The 19,269-nt window shown below is 50.8% G+C and overlaps 1 protein-coding gene and 1 long non-coding RNA gene across 3 annotated transcripts; both read left to right on the top strand.

Moving 5' to 3' along the window:
* Positions 1–1,743: 1,743 nt before the first annotated feature.
* Hdac11 (histone deacetylase 11) lies at positions 1,744–18,925 on the top strand. Of its 2 annotated transcripts, none has more exons than XM_055617502.1 (10): positions 1,744–1,818; positions 2,370–2,518; positions 4,189–4,289; positions 9,990–10,106; positions 10,656–10,698; positions 12,208–12,284; positions 13,027–13,089; positions 13,732–13,828; positions 16,409–16,587; positions 17,331–18,925. In XM_055617502.1, coding segments are annotated over exons 1-10 (1,044 nt in total). In that variant the 5' UTR covers positions 1,744–1,816; the 3' UTR covers positions 17,547–18,925. The 2 variants fall into 2 exon arrangements, with proteins under 2 accessions (XP_055473477.1, XP_055473478.1); XM_055617503.1 differs by lacking the exon at positions 1,744–1,818 and adding an exon at positions 1,838–1,920.
* On the top strand, positions 4,296–8,618 carry LOC129684363 (uncharacterized). The gene is made up of 2 exons (XR_008721313.1): positions 4,296–5,154; positions 8,473–8,618. It is a non-coding gene; the product is annotated as an uncharacterized LOC129684363 (long non-coding RNA).
* Positions 18,926–19,269: the final 344 nt, after the last annotated feature.

Here is a 19,269-nt window from a genome sequence, read left to right on the forward strand (position 1 = left end):
GGCCTCAGCTCCTAGGTGCTGCATGCTCTGACTCATTCTCTCAACCTGACGTTCACCTAGGCTGCTTTCCCAAACCCCAGAGAAAGTTCCCAGAGATGAGACCAGCCTCTCTGGCAATATATTGTGGGTTTTGTTTGTTTGTTTGTTTTTTAGTTTTGTCACTAAGTTTTGCACATTTATCCCCTGATATTTGGGCAAGCAACTTCACTTTTTTTTTTTTTTTTTTGCCTCAGTTCTCTTGTATAAAATGGGGACAGTTTGCCTTTCAGGGTTTTTAGAGTTCAGTGTGCATGAGGCTTTTGGGACTGACCTAGTGCTATCTAACTGACAGGCACTCACTAGGAGATGCTGTCATCCTGGAGTCTCTCAGCCTCCCCAGGTGGACAGTCAGCATCACTTCACTCATTTCTAGATGCAGCAGCGAAAGCTTAGAGGACTGATTCAACCTTCCAAGGCCAGGTTGCTGACCCGTGGCCCAGCGTGGGCTGAATACAGGCTCAAGCCTAATGACAACAAAGGGATAAGGAAGACTCCCCTCCTAGGTTGTGGTAATCAAACACCATTCCCTCTTCCTGGCCAACCCCAAAGCAACTTTGAATTACATTGTCATTGTCTTATCTTCTATGGTTCAGGCTCTTATCTACTATGGGTCAGCACATAGGCTGGGTCACGTAGTATGGAAACTCCTCCAAACCTCTAAGAACAAGAAATTGCCTTTGTCCGCCTGAACTGAAGGCTCTGTCTCCTCAAACTCCACCTAACTACCTATAGCTGGTGCAGTAACTCCTGACTGACCTCACACTCCTAAGGACAATTTGTCTCAGCATCTTTCACAATCTATGTCCCATTTCCTGAAAAATGTCTAACAGTAGGCACATCAGAAGTACTTTTCAAAACTGTAAGCCCATGATAGGACTCATCTGGCAAATACATGCTGCTGGCACTCAGGCCATAGAACCTGTGTTCAGTGTCTGGAATTCACACAAAGGTAGAGGAAATAAATTGTCTTCTGATCTACACAGAACACACTATGGCAAGCTGCCCTATCCCCTAGCAAACAAGAAATTTGCCCGTTCCCTTCGCATGACCCTGGTGGCTCCCAGCTGCTGTGCTAGCTCCTGACAGCCCTCTAGTCAGCTGCTTTTGTTTGGCTGATGGAGACAGCTGGACCAACAGAGGCCTGTTGTCTCTTCTTCTGGGCTCTATTGTTGGGGCCTCCTCCCACGTTCCAGCCACACAGACAGCCCCAGCTGTCGGTCAGCTTCCAGAGCCAGGATTCAGGGGCAATGGACACAGGAGAAGTGTTCAGATATACACAACTGTACCCTAAAGACCGGATAATCAGGCCTGTTCTAAAGATAGGGAAACAGGTTTGGGGAGTTATGTCAAGTGGGGAGTGCTTATACCATGGTGAAGTAGCCACAGATGGCTCAGGAATGGGGGGGCTACATCCCAAGAAGGAGCATACAGCGGAGATGGTAAGCTTAGAACAGACCTACCACCCCCACAGTGAGGTCACAGAAGCGCGGACTGCGCAGAAAAGGCCACGGTCACAGCACCTAAGCAAGTGTCTGCTTATTTCTACCTTGGGAGTGCGGGAGGAGCTGCGCGTGACCACGCCCCCCAGGCAGCACTCCATTGGGTGCCTCTTCTTGGCCAGCGCGGGTCCAGTCGTCTGTGACGCTACTGCAGGCCAGAGCTCCACCCACAGCGACCTGCGCCATGGAGGCGTGTTCTGCGCCTGCCCCGCCCCCTGCACCCCTCCCACCCCTCCCGGTGCGGAGTGGCGGCTAGAGCAGGCAGGGCCGGCTGCGGGATGTGAGTTTGCTGGGTCGCGCATGGGGCCAAGCCCGGGTTCTGGGGATCTCCGTGGGTTCGGCGGGACAGTTGGGGGCGGCTGGGAGACTGCGCGGGCGAATGGTGGGTCTCCCCTCCTCAGGGCACCGCAGTGGGCTGCAGGGCTGCGACGAGGGCACAGCCTCCTGCAATTGCGATCTACGCGCTACCCCCACCCTCATCTCCAGAGCATTTTGTTCCCAGCTTCGCAGATGCGTGAGCTGACTCGTGAGACAGCCACATTCCAACTCCCTTCACCCCGCACCCTGCCTTCCCCTGTGCAGGCCTTGGGCCTTGGCGCCAGTACTCCTGAATACACCTGGCACTGGCATGTGACCTTGGACACACCTGGTCCCCAGAGCTGCTGTGAGGACTGGGTTGGAAGCGGGTTTAGTCAAAACCAGCCAGGGCTCAGGAAGGAGCTGTTTTCATTCTTGTTGGTGTTGAGTGACCTGGCCTGAGTGGGGAGGGGAGACTGCTTTTCATAAGGAGGCTGCCCTTCATATCTGCGTCTATCTCTCTGCACATTGAAGGCCACACGCAACACAGCTATACCAGCATGTACCAGAGAAACGCTGGCCCATCGTGTATTCGCCACGTTACAACATTACCTTCATGGGCCTGGAGAAGTTGCACCCCTTTGATGCTGGGAAATGGGGCAAAGTTATCAACTTCCTGAAAGGTAAGAAGGCCCCCTTACACTGGCATCTGCCCCCTCCATCTCCCTATCCTCACCACCCCCTCACACCTGCACCTGTCTCCTCCATTTCTTTCTTCTCCCCATCCTCATCATGCCCTCATACCTGTACCTGCCTCCTCCATCCCTGTATTCATCCCATCCTTATTCGACTTCAGCCCCTGATTGCCTTCTGCCCTGCTCTTACAGGGTCTTCCCAGGCAGTCTTGCCTAGAACGATGAGTCCTGTCTCATATTCCCTCCAGTTAGATCTAGTCCCCATCTCTTCCTAAAAAATCTAGAGCAAGCTCCCAGCCTTGCATTACGCAGAAAATAGGATTAAATTAGACGTTAATAACACAGCTATTTCTGTTGGGTTTGTTTTTGTTTCTCTGGTGACCTCCTATCTACGGCAAGTGGTACAGCTTTCCCCTCCACTGTAGGGACCAGCCTGAACATCCAAAAGAAAACATGGAGTAGGAAGCACACAGGTGATGCGTGGCGTTGGCGTAAGCCCGGGATGTTAGCCTTGCATGTCTGTTGCCTGCCTTGTGGTTTTCTGCCAGTGCTCTCTCTGCCCCCTGGGTTCCTGCCTCTCCCAGTGGCTCGACAGAAGGGCTCCTCATCTCCCTTAGCTGGGAGTGAACAGCTGGTCCCTTTTACTCCTGTTCCTTTGAGGATGAGGAAGGATGGGAGGCAGGACCACAGGGCAGGCTTCTTGGGGGCCCTGTGAGGAGCTGGCTGGGTCTGGAGGTGCCAGAGGTCATGGGTTGCTGTGGGAGGGAGCCCCTGCCTGGATGTGTGTGTAGAAGTGAATGGGACTGGTTGATTTCTGAGCGTGACTCATTGAAAATAGACCCTAGATTCTGATTCCTCTAGAACCCAGAGCATCATGGCCCAGTCATCATGGCTCCCAGTACTCTGGAGGAAGTGCCAGGTCTCAGCCTCAGGGTCTCTTGCAAAATGACATTACTCTTTGGTAACCATATACAGAGAACAGACACTAGACACCGTAAGCCACTCAGATACCCTGTTGTCCCCTATACTACCCCCTCCTGTGTTTACTGCGTATTTTTAAATGAGCTTTGAGATTTTTTTTTTAACTTAAATTTATTTTAAAAGGAAACCCATGCCATCAAAATGGGAAAAGGCAGTTTCACTTGCCATAAATAGAAGGTCACAGCAGGAAGGCAATGCTCTGAAAACAGCAGTTGTTCAGCTCTGGCTTCTGCTGCCTGGGAGCTACTGCTCTCCTTTGGTTTAGCAAGGGGGATTGAGCAAGGCTCACACAGGGGTTGACGAAAGGCCACACTGCCCCAAGCCACCTGTGGAGGTAGGGTTGCTATGAAGAGCTTTTTCATAGCATTCCTTTTCCTTGTGCCATCTGCTTCTGGAAGTTATCCAGTTGTGCCTGAGTTCATCTGGTGGCTGTCAGCAACACGGAAAATATGGAGGCTGCCATGTGTTTCAAGTTCAAAACCCTGGGACAGAGAGCCTAGCCGCTGTCCACACTGGCCTACGGGAGGCAGCCATTCTTAGAATACCCACCAGTTCACTGTGTGCTGGGGTGGGGGTAGGAGGCTGCCAGAGGCCAGCTTGGAGCCTAAGGGAAGGTCTAGAGGCTGGGCCTGGTCTGAGAGTTGAAAAGGAAGCAGGGGCTTGCTCTGTGGTTCCAGAAGAGAAGCTGCTGTCGGATGGCATGCTGGTGGAGGCGCGGGAGGCCTCAGAGGAGGACCTGCTGGTGGTACACACGAGGCGCTATCTCAACGAGTTGAAGGTACAGTACAGGGATCTGTGGGCTGTAGCCAGGTGCAGTGGCTGGAGGAGGTGAAGCTCAGCCTTAGGGGTACCTACTCCTGCCCCTAGCACAGGGGAACATGGGAGTCTCTAGTTTTTAAGATAAGGAGGGAGATGTAAGAAGCTAACTACTGTGGGTAGTTAGCTCTCCATTCTCAGGGTATGTGAAAGCAGGGGTGTGCAAGACCCCCTTAGAGGTTTTGGGCATATTTAGTGACTTTCAGCCCATGCTCTGGACAGGCCTCAGAGGCCTCTGCTGGGATCACCTCAGTGGGAAGGGGAGGGACATCAGCCCCTGTCCTGTCCACTAAGGCCACTTCATTCAGTCCTGTCTTTGTAGTGGGTTGAGATGCTATTCTAAAGACTCCTTGTAAATGAAAACTCTTGGACATAAATGGGTTTGAAAGGCCCCTAGGGAAGGCCCCTGCAGGGAACATGAAGACCAGGGTGGGGGCAGGTAGAGGTGTCTGGGATCAACCTCAGAAGACCTTCCCTTCCCCGTGTGGTTGGTTGTGGCACAGCCAGACCCAGCATGACTACAGTACCTGTTTTTCAAGAGAAACCAGAATGCTGATTATTAAATGATATTCTCAGATTTCTTTCTTTTTCCTATTTTTTAAAATGATTATTGGGATTGAACTAAGGGCCTCATGCATGTTAGGCAAGCACCCTATCACTCAGCCCCAGCCCCTACCCTGATTTTGAATGTGCTAACTGTAAGATTTTAAATCCTAGCTGCAGGCCACACTGGGCTACCACTGTCTGCTGGTGGCCTCTTTGCATGGGAGGGAGGCTGCAAGCTTCTGTTGGGAGTCGAGGTCTTTAGTACATCTTTTATGTGACAGGTTGGTGTGGGTTGAACTGTATCAGGGTGCCATTGATTCTCTGCCTCAGAGCATGGGAGCCCTGGTCTCCAAGCTTCCTGTTAGAGTCATCTTGATCTGAGGACTCCACAGATGGCAGAAGTCAACAGGCTGCTTCGGTCTGTCTGGAAAGACTTTGGCCTAGAAATAGGCGGTGCCTGCTCAAGGTCACTTTCTGGGGGAGGGGGTTGGTAAGCATGGGGAGAACTCTTTCCGGCATCTATCCAGGACTAGGGCCATAGCTGCTGGCCTCTTCCCCCTCTGGCCATGGCCTGAGCTGTGAGAATTCTAGATGGGCCATGACAGTGTGAGCTTATGAAAGATTGCCAGGAAGGCGCTGTGTCCTGGCTCCCAGGAGAGAGGTATGAGGCATTGGCTGGAAGCCCAGTGCCTTGGCTGCCCTGGTTTCCTGGGGCCCAGACATGCGTGGTTAGTGCATAGCCCAGGAACCTGGCCAGGAGTGCAGAGGGGGAAGGGAAGGGGAAGGCAAGGGGTAGGATGCTCTTGAGTTTAGACATGGAGAGACCAAAACAGAGTGGGGACTGGATGAGGCGGGGCCTGGTGAGGTAGGTAGCAGGATAGTTACCCATTTATAAAACCTTCAGGGAAACTTATGAGGCAGGCTGCCTGCCTGGCTGTGGTCCCAAAATCCTAGAAGCAACATGGTCTGTGAGTCCCAAATAGAAAATAAGAACAAGGCTGGGGGATTTAGCTATATCAACATAACACATACAAGTTCACCAAGATGATGGTGAAGTAACATTTGGCCCAGAGCTCCCTGGGAACCAGATCAAAGGGGAAAACATAACTTTTATAATACACCTGTGCAATCAGCACCAGGCCATACTGGGTCTGGCAAGCTGAGGAGGAAACGTGGATTTTATCCTGAGTACCACGAACAGGTTTGCAGTGGGGGAGTGATGTATGAAATGCTGTTGCCGCTCAGGTGAGACCCATTATCTCTTGCTACAGCTCCAGTGCACCTCCCCCACCCCATGTCCGAATTGTCTGCCCCTTTCCTCTGCTGTGGATATCTCAGGCAGTGTCTGAGTTCGCTTTAGGGTTCCCAGGGTTGTTATCCTTGGGTATTTCTGCAGGTACTGTGTACCATACCCCGCCCCCCATCTGCTCTTCCCAAACACCTGCCTGGGATGGGAACACTGCCCTCCCAGCCCATTGACCAGTACACCGAAAGAGAAACAAAACATTGGTGCAGGAGCATCTTCTATGTGTATAGCCTAGGGCTGGTCACGTTAAGATTGGCATCTTGGCAGTGGCAGCCCTGTCCCTTTACTGGCTGTGAACTCTAGGGCCCTGCCTCTGGAACAGGTCAGAGCTGGGCAGCTCCTGGTGTCTGTCCCTGAGCACCATTGGTAAGTTCATAACTAGCGTGCACACTGTTCTGGATCCTGCAGGGAAAGGATGGAACAAGAGACCAAGTCACTCTCCAATGGAGAGCAGAGAAGAAATGTAACTAGCTGTGCAGGTGCCAAGCGCCCACAGAAAGGAGTGTAGAGGACAGTGAGGCCAGCAGGCCTGAAGGGTGGCCTGCAGTGGGAGAGAGGGAAGGGCAGTCTAAGCAGGAGCCACAAGTGCAAAGGCCCTGTGGGAGGGAGGGAGACTGACCTCAGGGCACCTAGAGGGCAGAAGATGGGAAGGGCTATAGGGGATGGGAGCCTGGGTCTTTGACTTTGTCAGTTCTTCCCTCCAAAGGCCATCTCTCCTTTTGAGAAAAAAGAAAACGTGGTTAGTTACATATGACACAATCCACTGTCTTTGAAGTTCAGCATTTCCAGCATCTTCCATGTGACGTCATGATCCACAACTGTTCTCATAACCCTGAAAGGAAACCTGATCCTATGGAGCACTTGGTCCCCCGTGTGCCCTGCCCTCTACCCAGTCCCTGCCCATCTCTAGTGTGCCTCCACAGACTCGTGTACTTTGTACTTGACTTAGTACAGATGGAATCAAACAGTGTGTGTGCTTTGGCGGCTGGCTTGCCTCACTGCCCAACTCATCCAGCGGGTGTCAAGCATGTGAGCCACACCACCCCTACACACCCCTCTTCGTGGATGCATAACATTCTACCATGTGGTGTACTGCATCTTGTTTGTCCCTCTATTAGCTTATGCACACATGAGTTATCTCTCCACTCCTGTGATCATCAGTACTGTTGCTATTGATATGCCCCTACACGTATGTTGGAACACCCAATTATGATTATTTGGGGTATATACCAATTGTGGACCAGGAAAAGATCGAGCATAGCCATATGGGTTTTGAGGGAATGAGCTTATTACGTATATATCAAGCAAAAGTAAAATAACAAATAGCAGATAGAAGCAGCAGAGAGAGCCCACGAGGACATCCAATCAGGAGTCTACAGCTCCCAGCACAAGTCTTTGGACTTACCAGATTGGCAAGAAAAGTTACAGAGCCCAGGGACCCCTGAAACGTTAGGCTTATTTATTTTACAGTTATTTAATTTTCTTTTCTCCATACTAGAGAGCAAACACTAGGCAAGCACTCAGTTACTAAGACACATCATCAATCTTTCCCTCTTTAAAAAACTTTAAAGAAACCTTTAATTTTGAGATAAGGTTCATCTGAGCTCATGATCTTCCCACTCACCTCCTGAGCAGCTGGATTTTAGCTTTATTTTAGATTTAAGCTTGATTGTACTAGTGCCCCTCTGAAGTGGATAGACACAAATGTCTTCTAGCCTTGATTGGTGACACAGACCTGTGGTGGCCGTGCGCATCTCCAGTATAACCTCTGGGCAGCTAGGACAGTGTTTTATGGAGGTAAGGGCAGGCCTCTCCAGGGTTCCACAGTTACAAACCCTCATTTCAAACCCTGGTCTGCAGACAAGAGGACAGGCAGAGGGAAAGGGCTTCACCCAAAACCGTACAACAGAGCCTCTTTGAAGCCCTTCGTTCAGCCCGACCATCTCGGAGCCCTTGCCCCACCCAAGTTTGTCACAAGGCATTCTGGGTGGGTCCTGCCTACTCATCTGGGCTGTTCCCTGGTTGACCTGCTGCACATCCCAGATAATCTTATCTGTCACACGCTGTCTCCTCCACACCAAAGCTCTTCTCAGTTGCTCTGTCTTCTACTGCTCACCCTGCCCCGTGTCAGAGTCCCGTGAAGCCCTTTATCCACTAAACTCCGACCATCTCCCTGGCCCACAGCCCACTGTTCCAAGCCCTTTTGTCCTTCTTTCCCTGGAGCCCAGCCACAGGCCGCCCCTTCCCTGCACCAATGTTTTATTTGGTCACTAATTTTTTTTTTTTTTTACAGAGCAGTGTTGCCTGATAAAAACTGCTATGATGGGCACATTCTATCAACTCCATCCAACTACCGGCCACAGTGGCTGGCCAGCATTTGAAATACTCCTGAAGTAACTGAGGCACGAGATTCTAATTAAACAACATATGTATTTTTAATTTTGTTTTGTTTCTTTGAGACAGGGTCTTGTGTAGTCAAGGGTGGCCTCGGACTCCTTATTCTTCTGCCTCTGCCTCCCAAGCTGGGATGACAGGCATGTATTACCACATTACCTTTAGCTCAAAATAGACTCATAATGACAGGCAAGAGTCCATTTATTTGGGTCCTTTGTTCTCAGGTCCAACCAACCACAGAGGGAGAATATTCTGAAAAGAATGTTGCATCCATCTTAGCATGCAGATTTCTTGTGCTAATCCCTAAGCTATGACATACACTCTCAGAGAGGTAACACGGTCCATGTGATAAGCAATCTAGGCAGGATTTATGCAGGAGGATGTGCTCGGGTTCCATATAAATGTGACTCCATTTGGACATGGGCCTGGTGTTCTAATGGATCCTGATGAAGCAATCCCCTGGTGAAAGCGAGAAACAACTGTCTGTAAAAGAACAGGCAGGGTGTAGTGGTGCATTTAGTCACAGCATTCCGGAGGCAAAGGCTGTTGGGTCTCTGAGTTGGAGGCCAGCCTGGTCTACTTGGTAAGAGGACATCTAGGGACGTGTAGAGAGAGGTGTCTCCAACAAAAGAACAAGGAGCAGCAGAGGGAGCCAGGCACATCACACCGGGCTTCTGCAGCGCTTAGCAGAAAGGATAGGGGTCCAGGGATTGGCAGTGCAGAAAAAAACAACAAAGCAGCTCATATCCGATGGAGAGGAGAGGGGGTCCTGTGAGTTTAGTGTTTAGTTCTAGCTTTTGTTTTTCCGTGCCTCTGTACTGCTCCGACAGCATGCTGTGAGCCTGTCCTAGCAGACCAAGCCCTGAACTGTGGAAGACTGCCTTGCCATGCCCACTTCCTCTCATTTCTGGACTCAACTCCCTGCCCTAAACTGCATCTTTGGCCTAATTCCTGCATCTGGGGGACTCTTGTTGACTTTTTACCTTTTGTGGATGTCTTTTCCACAAGGCCCTCTAAAGACTAATTCTTCTCTGTCATAGCACCTGCTCGCTTGTTAGCCTTGGTTACAAGTGTCCCAGCACAAGAGAGGACCTCAAGCCCACCTGGAGTGTTTCATAGGCCCTAAGATCATAGGAAGTGCTGACTGGCACCAGAGACAAGGCCCTCCTGGTTCTTGCTGGGCATCTGGGAGGAGGCAGTCTCAGCTCAGCCTGCAGCCCTTGTTATGAACACGAGAGGGCAGAAAAGTGCCTCAGTCTGCTGACTGTGCCCAACCTCACAGTGAATCAACCTCACTGTGCCCAAGCTAAAAGCTGGGACTGTGAGGTGGCTCACAGCTGTCACTTCCCAACAAAGAGATGGAGCTGCTATGCCCAGGCCTGGCACCAAGTTTGACTTCCATGTCTCTTTCCACAGTGGTCCTTTGTGGTGGCTACCATCACTGAGATCCCCCCTGTCATCTTTCTCCCCAACTTCCTTGTGCAGAGGAAGGTGCTGAGGCCCCTGCGGACCCAGACTGGAGGCACCATTATGGTAGGCTGGGTGGGGTGTGCAGCTCCTGGTCCCTACCCCATTTTTCCCTGTAGGGTCCTGCCCCACCCAATAACAATTTGACTTACCGTGTTGGTAACCCAACAAAAGTATATTCTGCAGTAGCACTCCTAACAGACTGTGGAGTGGGTTGAGGGACACTTTGCATCTGAATCAATGAGGTCTGTCCCAGCCATGGTCATTGGCCTCCGACACTGCCAAGTTTTGTATTTATTGCCATTCACCCCAATGCCTGCAGGATTGCAGCCACCAGCCTGCATTAATCCCAAGGAGCAGGCTATCTCTTTTCCATTCGAAAGCCATGTGGGACCCTGGCTCACTTCCCTTGAATTTCTGGTGCTTCCCCTGTAAAGTCAGGAGGGCCACCCACCCTTTCCCATGCTGGCAGTCTGGTTTGGTTGCCGCTGGTCTGTTGAGGAATGAGGTGCTGTCTGATCCCACCTGTGGCCAATTCCTGCCCAGACCTTATATTGAATGCATGACTACACTGGGGTGAGGCCTGAACTCCTTACCTTCTGCTTGTCTCCAAAGGCGGGGAAGCTTGCCGTGGAACGAGGCTGGGCCATCAATGTTGGTGAGTGCTGGGGCTTCACAATGCCTGGCTGTCCTGGTGAAGCTGGAAAGGGTGTGGGGACAGAGGAGCAGGAAAGCCCGCAGAGCCAGCTCAGTAGCCTGGAAGTGGTTATGCGGCCTTTTCGTTCCTGTGCAGGCCTCAATACCTCTATCTGTGTAGGATATTTGTCCTGAGGATGCCATGCCCAACATTTTCATATTTTCAATGACAGGAAGTTCTTTCCCACCCAGAAAGCCTGTGGCATCTTTTAGTCAGGTCCCTGGGCATGTCTGCATGGAATTAGTTGCCTCCATGTGGCTCTTCTGAAAAGCTCCATACTTCTGGGGTCTAGGCCAGTGGACAGAGCTCAGTCATGTGGTTAGTGGAGGGGCCCAGGCTCAGTGCCACCGCAGGGTTCCTGAGGGCTAGTGCTTCTTGGTTCTGTGTGGCCCTTGCACATCTGTCTGCACAGTCCTTGACAACTGAATTTTCCCCAGCAGCCTTTGTTGTTGTTGTTCCGTTGTGTAGTCATTTCATGAGGAACTTAATACAGTGAGAAGGCACTGGCTTGTGTGGAGGCCTGTAGCAGGCCCTGAGCCCTCTTTGTGAACTCTGCATGGCCAGGAGCCATGTCTCTTACTGCTTGCATTGCTGGGTACTCAGCATTAGATCTAGCCTAGCCATGGGGTTAGGATACCCAGCTGCACAAACACATGGGTGGTTTGTGTGCTACATGTCTGTAACATAGTTCATGGAGGATACAGTGACACTTCTACTATGGAAACTAGGGTCTGGTTAAAGTTGAGCATCTCGGTCCTGATCAAGCTTGGCTTTCAATGATAATGCTGCTGTTTGCTAGTTGTGTTCTCTGGGCATGTTGTTGTTCCTCTGTGTGCCCGAGGCATACCATCTGTAAGAGGTACTGGTGAAGGTGGAGCGCCCTTCTGGGCTATAGAGAGGCTTTAGCAAACTGGGTACACTTTTAGGGGACCGTGAGGCGTGGAAGAGGCAAGTCCTTCACCTGCATGGCCCTAGCCTCACACTGTTGGGGTGGGAGTAGTTTTCAATCTCCATTTCAGAAGGTTCCTATAGCCCAAGGTCTGCAGGGATACAGGGCCTGTAGCGGCTTACTAGTCTTTCTGTCAGAAGGCAGGCATCAGCATCATTCTGGTCCAAACCAACAAGGACTCCCAGACTATGTCTCAGGGTTAGGGGGTGGCATGGACAGCTGTGGTCCTAGTCATCTCTATCTACTACTAGGAGAACCCTGGTCCAAGGCAAGCTGTGGGGGCTGCTCCTTTCCTGGTGGGGGAACCCAGGGCAGCCAAGCTAGCTGACGTGGCTGGGTTTCCCTTGAGAATGGCCTTTATTGTGGGATGAGGTGGCTATGGCATGGAGCTACCTCTTGGCTTGGAGTGACGACATGCCCAGGTGTTCTGTTTACTTGGCCAACCTGGAATCCCAGCAGGAAGGGAGGGAGAGGACACCTGGACCTGGCTCTGACCAGCACCACTGTCTGCCTTTCTGCAGGCGGTGGCTTCCATCACTGCTCCAGTGACCGAGGCGGGGGCTTCTGTGCCTATGCAGACATCACACTGGCTATCAAGGTGTGTCTCTGAACCTGTGGTACCTTCCTTTGAAAGCCTTCCCCCATAATTTCCTATAGCTCACCACACACTCCAGGAAAGGGAAGTGGGAGGAAGGGGAGGAGGTCGAGGAGAAGTTGCGCTCATGGTGACCACACAGCTGGTGTTGATTTCATATCCTAACCTGGACCCAGCTTCTTCCCCTGCACCTCCCCTCACTGAACCCCTGACTATCACAAACAAGGAAACCCAGTGAAGGGAGCTTGCCCAGACTGTGATTATGTCAAACTGGCCCTCCAGTCTGCTCTCTGCCCAGTCTCCTGCTGAGTGCCAGGCTAATGGGATCTCTGTTCTCACAGTAGATGGGCTGTCAGTAGGCCTGGCTGTTAGAACAGGGCACAGAAGAACGTGGAGGGGAAGATGGAAGGGGTTCTCCTCGAGAAGGAAGAGGCATCAAGATTTAGCATTATAGAATGAAGCAGAGTTTGAGGAGTTAAATTCCAAGACTATGGGGCTAATATGTCAATCCCATATTCCCCAGGGAATTGAGGACCTGATTCCCCAGTCTCTAGGCCATAGGATACTGTTTGTCCCCAGAACCTTTCCTGACATCCCCCCTTCCCACACAACCCCATTTCTCCCAGTACCCCAGCTCTCCTGGGAAAGCAATGTCTGCCAACTGTCCTTCTGACTCCTCAACCCCTTAGGGCTGGGTTGGGTCTTCTGGCTTGTCCAGTCCTCACACCTCTTCTCTCCCTGTCAGTTCCTGTTTGAACGTGTGGAAGGCATTTCCAGAGCCACCATCATTGATCTGGATGCTCATCAGGTGAGCACTCTGCAGGAGCCCAGACCCCAGCACTTTTTGGTGAGAAAGTCCCCTTCCCATGTTCTTGGCAGCCTCTGTCTGATACACAGCCCCAAGCTGTGGGGTACCCTCCTTCTGGAAATGGACCAAGTGTGCTTCAGCCAGTTTAATCTGCTTTGCTCAAAGTGCAGACTTAGTCTTCCTATTGGCCCAGCCCAGCTAGGGTGGTAGATCCACATCCTTGCTCCTGTCCTTGATCCCAAGGGGTTTCACTGCCAACTGCTGACCACTCTGGAGGCGCTTTGTAAACCTTAACTTCTCTGCCCCCTATACTCTGCTCCAAGTAAACCAAGTTACATGTGCACAACCATTTACAGTTTTCTCTCCTTGTCCCAATCCCGCTGATGACCCAGCAGAGCCAAGCGGGTAGCAGGGCCAGACCCTGCCTTGTTTCACAGAGAGGGTGAGAGACAGGGCTTGGGCATACTGCAGGTTCTTAAGAAGGCTATGAGGTCACGCCTCAAGTGTGTCCAGCTCTGCTGCTTGACAGTTGTGTGGCACTAGGTCCCTGACACCCAACAAAGCAGGAGGCAATTCCTGAGATGGTTGGGGTCCCCCTTCCTGAGAGCAGCTGCCTGCAGTGACGGTTGTGTCTGCCCACAGGGCAATGGGCATGAGAGAGACTTCATGGGTGACAGGCGTGTATATATCATGGATGTTTACAACCGCCACATCTACCCTGGGGACCGCTTTGCTAAAGGTAAGTTTTAACCCATCTCTGACCTCAGTGTGTGCCTGGTGGGTATGGCTATACCACCTCATTTATCTGTAGCATTTCCATGAAGTGCGTGCTTCTACTGAACCTGCAAGCCTGTGGAGACCTGAGGGAGTCACTCGACCCCAAGACCGCAGAAACTTGGCCAGAGACTACATTACAAGAGCTTCTTGTTAGGAGCGAGCATAGATGAGACAGTGACACAGAGAGAAATAGAAAAAAGATGACAGAAGTAAACTCAGAAGATTTGTATTTTAGTTAGATTTCTATTGTTTTTGTAAAACCATGACCAAAAGCAACTTGGGGAGGAAAGGTTTTATTACAGTCTCTATAAAATACATTATGAGGGAAGTCAGGGCAGGAACTCAAGGCAGAATCTCAAGGCAGAAACTGAAGCAGAAGCCATAAAAGGATGCTGCTTACTTGCTTGCTCCTCCTGACCTGCTTCTTTCTTTTCTTAGAACCTAGGACCACCTGCCCAGAGGTGGCACCACTCATAAAACACTAGCCAACACAATTGACCCCTTGTCAATTTGACACACAAACACATCACTGTTCAACTTCAACCTTTCCTTTCTCATGTGTCCCCAAGATGGTATGTTAATATTAATATTACAATATAAAACATTCTGATTTATAAAAGCTCTAGTCCTTAAAAAGTCAAGCACTTTAAAAGTTCAGTTTCCTTAAAACATTTAAAATATATTTCAAAGTCCAAAGTTTCTCTAAAATGTCCAAAGTCTCTCCAAAGATATGAGTATCTCTAAAATTCCAAGCTTGTTCTAAAACTCTGGAGTTTCTTTAAAACATCTACAGTCTGATAACTGGCTTCCCATAAAAATCAAAATGAACATGTTTTCCTCACTCTGTGAAGGAAGAACCAGGGCACAGTCACAATCAAACCAAAGAAAACCCAAAATTCAATCCTGGCCTTTCTAGGCTCTCCAAGCCTCATGACGCCAAGCCTCAACTTTTCTCCATAAACCCCTTCAGGCCTTCAAAACCAGTACCACTTGGGAGACTCAGACATATTATAAAACTCAGCTTCCAGCACAATATACAGCCTTGGCCTCCTCTGAACCTCTGTTTCTACGTACTGATCCTGAGGAAACACTTCCAGAAAATGTTGCCTTGATGATGCCTGTCTCTTCTTAACCACCACTAATTCTCAGCCCCAACTGACTAGTATTAACTGTCCCAGGAAAGCAAAGGTTTCACTTCAGTGCCGATGGTTTCTTGTTAGTCACAGCTGATCCTTAAGCTCCAGATGACCAAAGCCATAGATTCTTAATACAAAACATCACACGAATGGTCCTACCAGAGCCTGTAATTCCCTCTGAAGCTTCACAGCACTGGCATCCATTGTCTCCATTGCCCTCCACATTCTTATCTTCCAGGCTCCCACAGAACAGCCCTCTGAGCCACTGAACACTCAATGGCTTTTCCAACCCAAAGTTCAAGTATTACCACAATCTTCCTAAAATCTGTCACAGCAATACCCCATGAACTGGTACCAAAAATGAAGGCTGGAAAAAACAAAAAAACAAAACAACCTTCAATTCAAAAAGAGCCGAGTTCAATTCCCAACTCTCATATACATATAAGGTTGTTCACAACTACCTCTTATTCGAGCTCTAGGGGATCCAATGATCTCTTCTGGCCTCTGCAGGCACTGTACTAATGCACCCCCCCATATAGATGTAATTAAACTCAAATACAAATTAAATTTAAATACAATAAAATATTTTTTAAAAATAGCAAAAATGTACTCAAAGGCTCTGAGACCAGGTTTGAAATCAGAAACTTGCCCACTCCACAGGTAGTGTAGTGTCTGTCATCTTTATGTCCCTGTGATAGAATGCGTAGGCTAATATTGAAGATGCCAGTACCATGGGACCACTACTGAGGTCAGCAGCAGCCTTGGAGCAGAGGTGGCTGAGAGCTTGAGAGGAGGAAAGGTCTGTCTTTCCAATAGGCCCTGTTGCTTTGGTCCTGTCATGTCACAGGGTACCACAGCTGCACATGTAGTAGGCAAAGCTTCTCACCTCATGATGGCTGAAGGCAAAGACACATGAAGGAACATAGCCTTGATATATCACTCCCAAGTAGCACCACTTCCTCTACCTCATTAAAGGTCCAGTCACCAGTAGCACCTTAGAGTAGCACCATAGGCTGGGAACCAAGCCTTCAACTGATGGGCCTCTAGGGGACATTTAAGATGAAAACATGGCTGGGACTTTTATGCACAGGTGTTGAGGTAAGCTCATTGCTGGCTCGGCCTAGGCTGACTCTGGACTATTTGGAACCTGGGTTTGAACATATGAGGGGTATCCAGTGTTGGTAGGGCTCAAGGATAGGATCTCTAGGCCCTCAGGGATGAAGTGTTGCAGCTTTAGTCACCTGCACTCCCATGGGTGTTCCCACACCACTCAGCTTTGATGAGATGAGAGGCCAGACTGAGAGGGAGTCGGTCCTGCTTTGGACACCAACAAGTCCCTGCATCTTTTCCATCCTCAGCCTCACTTTCCCTGCCTTGTACTCAGGGCTGCTTGTGTCTTTCCCCAGAGGCCATCAGGCGGAAGGTGGAGTTGGAGTGGGGCACAGAAGATGAGGAATACCTGGAAAAGGTGGAGAGGAACGTGAGGAGGTCCCTCCAGGAGCATCTACCTGATGTGGTGGTGTACAACGCAGGCACAGACGTCCTTGAGGGGGACCGCCTTGGGGGGCTGTCCATCAGCCCAGCGGTATGTCCTAACATGGGGCCCACCTTGAGGATTCACGTGTCCGTAGCCTGGGCACATTCTGACCGTATTAGTACTTTTCTGTTGCTAGGATAGAGTGTGGCAGCGTAGGGAGTCAGGGGTCTTTTTGACTCAGTCTTTTTGACTGAGGGGATACAGTCATGGTAGGGAAGACAGCAGCAGGAGCATGAGGCTGGTGGGGCAGTCAGGAAGCAGAGATTGCTTCATCACTACACAGGAAACAGAGAAAGAGACAGAGACAGAGAGACAGAGACAGACAGAGACAGAGAATAGGAAGTCGGGCCCAGGTATAAAATGCCAAAGCCTACTTTCTCTATCAGACTCTGCCAACTAAAGTTCTAGCACCTTCCCAGATAGCATCACCAGCTGGGGACCAAGTGTTCAAACATGTGAACCTGTGGAGGACATTTACATATTCAAACCATAATACTGACCCTAGGGCCACCTAGGACATGTGTCCATCAGCCCAGAGGTACATCTTTACTGCCCCCATGTAGGGTCATTTTTGGGCATTTGTCTATCTGCCAAGTTGTGTGCCCTGGCCGTGGTGGGTCAGGGAAGCCATGCTCTGGAGTTTGGCAGAGCCAAAAATATGGGCAGCCTTATGGCTGGAGGAGATGAGCTAAAGCAGCAGCAGTCCACAGCAGGGCTAGACTTGCAGTAGTACTTTTTGACACCATGGGAACGCAGACCCATCTGAGCTCTCCCTCCCTGTTTTCCCACAGGGCATTGTGAAGCGGGATGAAGTTGTTTTCCGGGTGGTCCGAGCCCACGATATACCCATCCTTATGGTGACCTCGGGTGGGTACCAGAAGCGCACAGCTCGTATTATCGCTGACTCCATCCTCAATTTGCATGACCTGGGGCTCATTGGGCCTGAGTTTCCCTGCGTCCCGGCACAGAACTCAAACATTCCCCTGCTTTCTTGTGCTGTACCTTGACAGCTACCCACAGAGCATTACCATATCTGCCCCCCAACCCCGTTCACCCGCCCACCGCCTGTGTTTGTTGCTGTGAAGACAGCTGCCAGTGAGCGTGGAGGGGCAGGAAGAGCAGGAGCCCAGCCTTGCTGGCTGCTCCTCCACTCCCCACCAGGTGCCCAAGGGTCTCTGGGCCTTGGGGTGGAAGAGCTGAGTCCCAGGGAGGAGCCCTCACAGGATGCAGGCAGGCTCCAGGCACAGGGAGGGACCTCTGGAATAGGGTCACCTGCTGTCCAGATCGGCCAGAAGATGGGCCCTCCCTGACCCGGTTGGTTTACGCCCTCACTTCATTCTGGAGAAGGTCCACCCCTGGGTGATGGTGACCATGGGTCTGAGGAAAGTTTCCATAGCCAGCCTCCAGAGGGCGCTGGGTTCCTAGCCAACAGGTAGAAGTCCCTGATGCGGATATGTAGGCCTAGGGAAGGAAGTTGGGATTTTCCAGTTTGGGTTCCCCTCAATAAATCAAGGTCTAGACCTGTTTTCCCAAGCCCCTCTATAGTGTTGGGGTGGGATGTTGAGGATGCCCCAGGCCCCCACTTTGGCATGGGAGTGAGTTTGGGAGGAATGTTTAGCTCAGAAGTGACCCTCCAAACTGGAGTTTTTAAGGAGCTATTGACCAGGATGGAGAGGAGAGGAAGGTGATACCCAGCAGCAGGAGTCAGATGGGGGCTGGTGGCCAAGCTAGCCCTAGGTGGGGCTTCCTGGAGGGAGGGCATCAAACGTAACATTTACATGCAGTGGCTGCACAGACCCTGGGTGAGTTACAATCTCCACTGGCCTCACCCAAAGTGCTAGTTTTCCATCACTGTCTGTGGCCCCAGGGTCAACCTGCCCTCTGGCCATTTTACTCTAAAGGTACAGCCAAGGCCCTCCATGACCTAGGCAGAAAAGCACCCACCCCTAGCCAGTGATTGGCAGCTTAACCAATGGCACAAGAGTAGGAGGATGTGGGCCAGTTGGGTTTTCTCCTGCCTTGGATCTGCCCCAACTACAGGACTCATATTCATTACCATGTGGGGTATTCCCACAGCCTCCATGGTGTCCTTCATACTCCCTCTGCCGGAGTGGGGAGGATGCCAAAGTCACCAATCGTCCAAACCACTGACCTGGACCAAACCCCACGGTACTAACAATGCACTTCCACACCCCTCTGCCATGGCCTTCCTGCATCTGACTGGAGGCACCTCCCAGGACATGGGGAGTGGTGACAGCACAGTTTGTCATTGTGGAGTTTCTGTCAGAGTGACAGACAGGCTCCAGGTTGTTGCTGTGTGTTCTGAGGTAGACAGTCCTGCCTCCTGAGGACCACTGGAAATAAAGATTTAAAATTCACCAATCCAGACACTTCACCAGGGTGGCTGCCCAGGCTGAGTTGTTTTTGTTGTTGTTTTTTCCATCATCTGAGACTCAAGGGTTGCATAGTTCCCATTTTAGCAGATAAGGAAACTGAGGGCCCACAAGGAGCGTGAGGTGTTTGCCCCAGACCACATATCTTTGAGTAATGAGCAGGGTTGCAACACTGTTCTGTCAGCCGTGGAAGTGTGAGGCTCATCCTTTGCAGGGGCGCTTACCAGTCAGAAGTCTGGCATCTCTGGCAATACATTCACTTGGGCCTAGCCAGGGCAGTGGGCAGAGAGGTCAGACAGTACTGTGAAGCAGTTGGAACACAGGGAATGTATTGTCC

This window comes from Psammomys obesus, unplaced genomic scaffold, assembly GCF_907164565.1.
Source record: "Psammomys obesus unplaced genomic scaffold, mPsaObe1.curated_primary_1811, whole genome shotgun sequence".
Lineage (NCBI taxonomy): Eukaryota > Metazoa > Chordata > Mammalia > Rodentia > Muridae > Psammomys > Psammomys obesus.

Coding starts and splice junctions, on each gene's coding strand:
- Hdac11 (XM_055617502.1), top strand. Junction 13,090..13,731: donor TTGATCTGGATGCTCATCAG/GTGAGCACTCTG, acceptor GTCTGCCCACAG/GGCAATGGGCATGAGAGAGA. Junction 13,829..16,408: donor TGGGGACCGCTTTGCTAAAG/GTAAGTTTTAAC, acceptor GTCTTTCCCCAG/AGGCCATCAGGCGGAAGGTG.